This window comes from Chanos chanos, chromosome 9 (assembly GCF_902362185.1).
Source record: "Chanos chanos chromosome 9, fChaCha1.1, whole genome shotgun sequence".
Classification (NCBI taxonomy): domain Eukaryota; kingdom Metazoa; phylum Chordata; class Actinopteri; order Gonorynchiformes; family Chanidae; genus Chanos; species Chanos chanos.
The window spans coordinates 30120343-30126983 of NC_044503.1; the positions used below are offsets into that span (position 1 = coordinate 30120343).

Consider the following 6641-nt stretch of genomic DNA (forward strand, 5'->3'; position numbering starts at 1 on the left):
TGTGTTTCCAGAACTGTTTGAGAGAATCCAGCACAGGGGAATGATGTCATAGCGTGATGTCATAAATCTGCAGAACTGATGGCGTTAGGGATCTCCAAAACAAAGTTACTAACGTTCCGTGGTCGCCACGGCAACCTATTCAGATCCACAGGAGTGAATTCTGCATAGAGCTACAGTTTTGATTCAAAAAGACACTTTTCCCCTGTCACAGTGTCTCCCGGAATGGACGGAGATGAGCTTCGCCTATTTTGTGACAACACAGAAACCGTATGGAAGAGATTGCTCCATATATGTTGAAGTTTTAATACAGTTCTCTGTTGCTATAATTCCGTTGTGGAGGATGATGAAACAAAAATCTTCAGAGTGTCTCTCTCTCTCTCTCTTATTCTCTGCATATTAAATAAAGTATCTTTCTTTATTTTGTATTTTGCACTGTGATGAAGCTTCTAGCCTCACAGTGTTGCGTGGAAGCACTAGTTCATCTGAGGAGAGTTCTGAGTTTGCAGGGTGGGGTGGTGGTCAGGGGGTGGGGGGGTTAAGCCCCTTAAACATAATCTCAGGCTCCCCCTCAAATCTTCTATCCCACTGTTTGCTGGTCGGGTCGCTTCCAGAAGTTTCTCTCAGTCTCTTTGTGTATCTCTGTAGTTCTGTTCTCTTTCTCACGCCTCTGTGGATTTTTCTCCTCCCGTCAGCTGCTCCCGGTCCGACACGTCATCGTCTTTCGGCGGACGCGCTCGGTCGAAGAAACCGCACTGAGTGAAGAGGAGAAAATGGAGAGGAGTGTACGAAAGTGAGGAGGTGTCGAGGAGATCATATCTCTGAGGCTGAAAAGGGCTTTGCTTCAAGTCACTTTTTTCATTCAGGTAAATAACTAATAGAAGTTGTTTTTTTTGTTTTTTTTTTAAAGTATCTGGAACACTGGAACATATCCAGTACAAGAATTTTCACTGGCCTGGATTCAGAGTGCTGGAATGTGATTGGCCCAAAAGTAAAAGCAGAGATAGAGTGGAATGTGATTGCCAAAGGACCTCCTTAAGCGAAACCTTACTGGTTTAAAAGTCTCTGGGGATGCATTTTATTGGCTAAGACTCTAAGCCTGCAGATTGACTGAACAGTCAGGAATTTTATCGAACTTTTCTGATAATACTACTGCATGACCAGAAGAGGGCGATATTTTATCAAAAAGTATCCGGAATGAACACAGGCATTTTTTCCCCCTTCACATATTAGCACGGAAGGCAAAGCCCTCTCTTCCATATGTCTAATAAAATATCTAATAGATAACAAATCAGATCAGTCGTTTGGGGCTCTTTTTTCTGTCTTTCTTTTCTTTCTTTCTTTCTTTCTTTCTTTCTTTCTTTCTTTCTTTCTTTCTTTCTTTCTTTTCTTTCTTTCCTTCCTTCCCTCTTTAAAAAGGCAAGCTGACATACACAATAACTACTCATAGCATGAGGTTCTTAATTAACTCATTTTGTCGTTGAATAAGGTAAGTGTGTGCATTTGCGTGTGAGTCACGACATGACCAATTAGGGCAAAGCCCTCCCACTGTGATCCAATCAAGAGGCCGACAACATTATGGGCAGACGGAACACTGATAACATCAACATGACTCATTTATACTTCATGTGTAACTGGACACTTCTCTCTCTCTCTCTCTCTCTCTCTCTCTCTTTCTCTCTCTTTCTCCCTCTCTCACTCACTCTCACTCACTCACTCTCTCTCTCTCTCACTCTCTCTCACTCACTCACTCTCTCTCTCTCTCTCTCTCTCTCTCCGTCCCTCTCTCTCTCTCTTTTAATCTCATTTAAACAATTCTTCATTCACGATCCCCCAGTCTCCTCCTTTCTTTACTCGATCTTTCAGCAGTTTGTATTTTCTGCCTTCTCCGCACTTTCCTCTCCTTCTCCTCCAATCATTTTATCTGTCTTTGTCATCTCTCCTTCTCCTCCAATCATTTTATCTGTCTTTGTCATCTCTCCTTCTCCTCCAATCATTTTATCTGTCTTTGTCATCTCTCCTTCTCCTCCAATCATTTTATCTGTCTCTGTCATCTCTGTCTACCCCCTACAGTTCCTTTGTTTTGCTTTTGCACTGAAGCAGAGAGTATGTTGCGCAAAGAACATTTGGGCTAACTGTTCATTTGCAACACACACACACACACGCACAGGCACTCACACACTCATACACACACACAGTTGGAGAGCATGTGTTTTGCCCCTGGTCTAGGGTCCTTTGTGGAATGGTGGTCCATTTACATATGACGGGCCAAATTTAATCCTAGCCAAATGTAAAGAGGCCAAACCAAGCCTGTGTGTGAATGTGTGTGTGTGTGTGTGTGTGTGTGTGTGTGTGTGTGTGTGTGTTTGTTACCTTCCACATTGCTAGCGTGAGCATGGCTAGGACCAGTAGCCCCAGCAGTATGGCCAGAACGATCACCCACAGAGGAATGGCAAAAGAAACATCCGGAATCGCCCACACCACAAATGTACCAATCTGTACAGAGAGAGAGAGGGAGAGAGAGAGAGAAAGTTAGAAATACTTTTTCTACAGAATTTTTTTCTACAGAAATATAAATGACAAAAAAATCCTATTTGCAATAAAAGTTCAGTAAAAGCAAACAACTGCACAGACACAAACACACACACACACACACACACACACAGTCTAATGTTTGTATTGATATAAAATATTTGATCTCATTAAAATATTCCCATGTTATCTCTGATGAATGAGGAGTTGGGAATTCATCCTCTACAACCCCCACTCTACCTTAACCCCCCCGAGCCTTTGCTCACTCACATCAGATGTTTATATTAGCTCTACCCGCCAAATTCCCAAATTCCTCCTTTTTCTTCCCTCTTTCTCACTCTCCACTCAGTCTCCCTCTTTTCCTCTGCTTCCTAACAGCCTCTCTCTCTCTCTCTCTCTCTCTCTCTCTCTTTCATTCTCTCTCTCTCTCTCTCTCTCTCTTGTCCTCCACTCAGTCTCCCTCTTTTCCTCTGCTTCCAAACAGCCTCTCTCTCTCTCTCCCTCTCTCTCTTTCATTCTCTCTCTCTCTCTCAAACACACACACACACGGACGGTGACTCACTGATTTGGTTTGCTGTGGGAGAGAGTGCGGTTTGATTCGGTAAGGCATAGCCGTCACCACGAAGGCCACGGTGGAGTTCAGAACGTAGTGATCGTTCCGCCTCTGAGAAAGGAAAACGTTAGATTAACGTTAGTGGCACATTAGAAGGCCAACGTTTAGGAGGGTTCAGGGTAGAGGGCAGAAAAAAAAAAAAAACGCTCAATTAATGTTCAAGACAACACACATGCCAGTGTTTGAGAGGACGCAGGACACGGGCCGTAGAGGGAAAAAACGTCAGATTAACGTTAACGCAACGCATATGGTAACATTCGTAAGGGTGTTGGGTTGTAATGGGTTCAGTATGGATGAGGTTCAGCAATAAGAGACAGTCAAAAGAGCAGCAAAACAAAGACTTAAGCACTTCCTCTTACCCATGATCCATCATACACACTCACACACTCACACACACTACACACACACACACACACACACACCTTACAGACGACAGGTTAGTCTTAGCTTTCTGCTCAGATTTCCTCCGGAGATTTGATGAAAAGAGTTTTCATCCTGACAAGGTTCAAAGGTCACAAAAGCGTATGACTCAAGCGTCTGAGGCGAGTGAACTTTCGTTTTGAATTCTTCGCCTCTTAACGCGCCCGCTGACGGAGAAAAAAGCGCCGAGAGCACGTCCGTGACATCATCCGCCCCGCCAAACCCGGAGAGGCGTGTTGCCTGAATGACCGTGTCGCACGCGTGCAGCTGGGCCGTGTTCTCCTCCAAAACAAATCTAACTCAGACCTAGTCCTTGAGGGCCAATGTGCTGCTGGTTTTCCTGTCAGCAAACCCGCACGTGGGTCTCTGATTGGTCGAAGAATGCACACACCTGTTTTCAAGGTAAAAAATCAGTCCCTGCGAAGTGAAGGGCAGACTCCAGGACCAGACCTGAGAGACCCCTGTCTTACAGTTGGTGGATGTGCTGGATGTGGGGTTGAACCACCAATGAGATATCGGTTGTGAAATTCTCCAAAAAACACTGTTTATACTGACATTACATATATACAGCATAATCTTCTACTCAGGGGTTTCTGTGCTACAGAGAGAAGAGAAGAGAAGAGAAGAGAAGAGAAGAGAAGAGAAGAGAAGAGAAGAGAAGAGAAGAGAAGAGAAGAGAAGAGAAGAGAAGAGAAGAGAAGAGGTTCTCAGGAAAACACAGACGGGAATGGTTTCTTTGCATTCCCGGCGTTCCGACAGGGATATACAGCTAATGATAAGCCCTTTTCACTATGAACTGATTTAAAGAGTGAAAATCTGACCCGTGGCTTAGCACTGGACCACGTCAGAGATAACGTCAAGATAACATCAAGATAACATCGGGAAAGCGCTGTAACGCAGACAGACGATATCCTAAGACATTCACTCTGACTAAAGCAAACGGTGTGTGCGCTATCCTTCAAATTATATTTTCAGATTTCATCACCTTTTCTCCTTTTTATCTGGTGATTCAACGATTTTAATTAACTTTTACCTTTTAAGAACCATTTTTCCCACTTTAGCTCTGTTTTTTCTCACAAACTTTAAAAGCCTGGATAAATTTGCAACATCTTGTAACTTTGAACCCTGGTAGTATAGGTATTTTATATATATATATATATATAAAATATATCTCCATATCTTTATATATCTTTTGCAAAAGTATATGCTAAGTCTCCTGCCAACGACACATTACTGGAATGAACTGTAGAGCAGTATTGTTTCTGTGTGAGTGTGTGTGTGTGTGTGTGTGTGTTAGCATGTATGAGTGTATGCGTAGGCCTTACCTGAAGAAAGGTGTGTGCCCACAGACGCGAGCGAATTTTAACGACTGCACTTTGTCCTCGATCCAAACGACCCACAATGCACTCCAGCATCAGGCAGTTTATATTAGTGCAATTCTAATGAGAGAGAGAAAAAGAGAGAGAGAGAGAGAGGGAGAGAGAGAGAGAGAGGGAGAGAGAGAAAGGAGAGAGAGAGAGAGAGAGAGAGAGAGAGAGAGGGGGGGGGGGTGCAGATGTGTTGAAATATGCAAAGTTTAGGTCTAATCAGACTTTACCACATCCTGACTGATTCCATCGTCTGACCACCCACCAGTTATTCCAGGGAAACAAACAAATAAATAAACAACTTAAGATAATCAAGGATATCTACACACACACTCAGACCGAACTAACACACATGGTCTGTTTCAAACATTTCAGACGTATCAACTCAAACAGTCATTTAAAAGTGCAATAGCATTGTCTCTCTCCCTTCCTCTCTCGGTCTATTTCTTCTCTCTCTCTCTCTCTCTCTCTCCCTCTCTCTCTGTCTCTCACTCTCTCTCTGTCCATTACAAAATTATCGTCTGAATTCTCATGGCTATGTCTCAGATAAGCGCATTAAATAATGAAATGATTGCTTGAATACGATTGAAATATTCTTTCTTGGATATAGAGAACAAAGAGATTTCTTGTCTAGTGGTTTCTGAGAGGTCAGGAAATCGTATCTGAGTGTGTGTGGAGGTTCTGTAAGCATGGACATGGGCATGTAATGTAATATATAGATATACTACATGTATTGTGTGTGTGTGTGTGTGTGTGTGTGACCTCTGTCTCAGTCTTATCTGGTGTTGTGTGACGAACAGTGTCTTAATTAAGAACAGGTGGTGCGAACACACGCGCGCACACACACGCACACACACACACACACACACTCATACACAGACAGGCTCCCTACAGAAGGAGCTCATTACTGGCTGGTGTGAATGATATGAATGTCCAGTTTGGAGATTTACAGGTGAACTGAGCCTAACAGGTTACTGTGGGTCACCATAATGTCAGTCAACCTGAACTCAGCTTCTCTGTGTGTCATCCTTATGTAACTGTTCCATCACACTCACAGATAAGAGTGTGTGTGTGCGTGTGTGTGTGTGCGTGCGTGTGTGCGTGTTTGAGAGCGAGAGAGGGAGAAAGAGAGAGAGAGACAGAGAGAGATTCAAGTTCTCATGTGTGTGTACTGTGCGTTGCGTTTGTATGTTTGCATGAGAGTATGTACTTGTCGACGTTTTGTGTTTCTGTGTCAGGGTGTGTGTTTTTGTGTAAGTTTATTGCGATTGGCGTGTGTGTGTGTGTGTGTGTGTGTGTATGTGTGTGTGTACCAGTGTTTTGCTGCTGTAACCCTGACGTGTAATCACAGATCTTCTGTGGCGAGTCGGACCACTAGTGTTCCGCAGAAAACCCAGCAACTCTGGAGTGTCCTGTAGAGTAGATATCTGAGAGAGAGAGAGAGAGAGAGAGAGAGAGAGGGAGAGAGAGAGAGAGAGATTATAATGACACATCTGTAACATAACTTACCGTGTGATTGTAACAGCGTAAGACATCATTAAGACATCATTTCTAAGTTCTGACACTCCAAACATTCAACGCCAAATCCTCTGTGCTTCTTTCACCCATCTAACTCACATTAAACACTTTATTCCCATTGTCCCTTCTGAACTGACGGCACAATGAAAAGACCATATGGATTCACTGAGCATCTGAGTGTGTCCCACAGCTTA

At 43.5% G+C, this 6641-nt stretch overlaps 1 protein-coding gene across 1 annotated transcript in view; it reads right to left on the bottom strand.

Annotated features, from left to right (window-relative positions):
- Positions 1 to 659: 659 nt before the first annotated feature.
- Positions 660 to 6641, bottom strand: part of itga8 (integrin, alpha 8) — a 63751-nt gene continuing 57769 nt past the window's right edge. The window contains exons 26-30 of the mRNA XM_030785421.1: positions 6243 to 6356; positions 4888 to 5001; positions 3092 to 3193; positions 2371 to 2493; positions 660 to 752 (exon numbers count right to left, since the gene is read on the bottom strand). Coding sequence (XP_030641281.1) covers positions 660 to 752; positions 2371 to 2493; positions 3092 to 3193; positions 4888 to 5001; positions 6243 to 6356 — 546 coding nt within the window. The remainder of the gene's footprint in view (positions 753 to 2370; positions 2494 to 3091; positions 3194 to 4887; positions 5002 to 6242; positions 6357 to 6641) is intronic.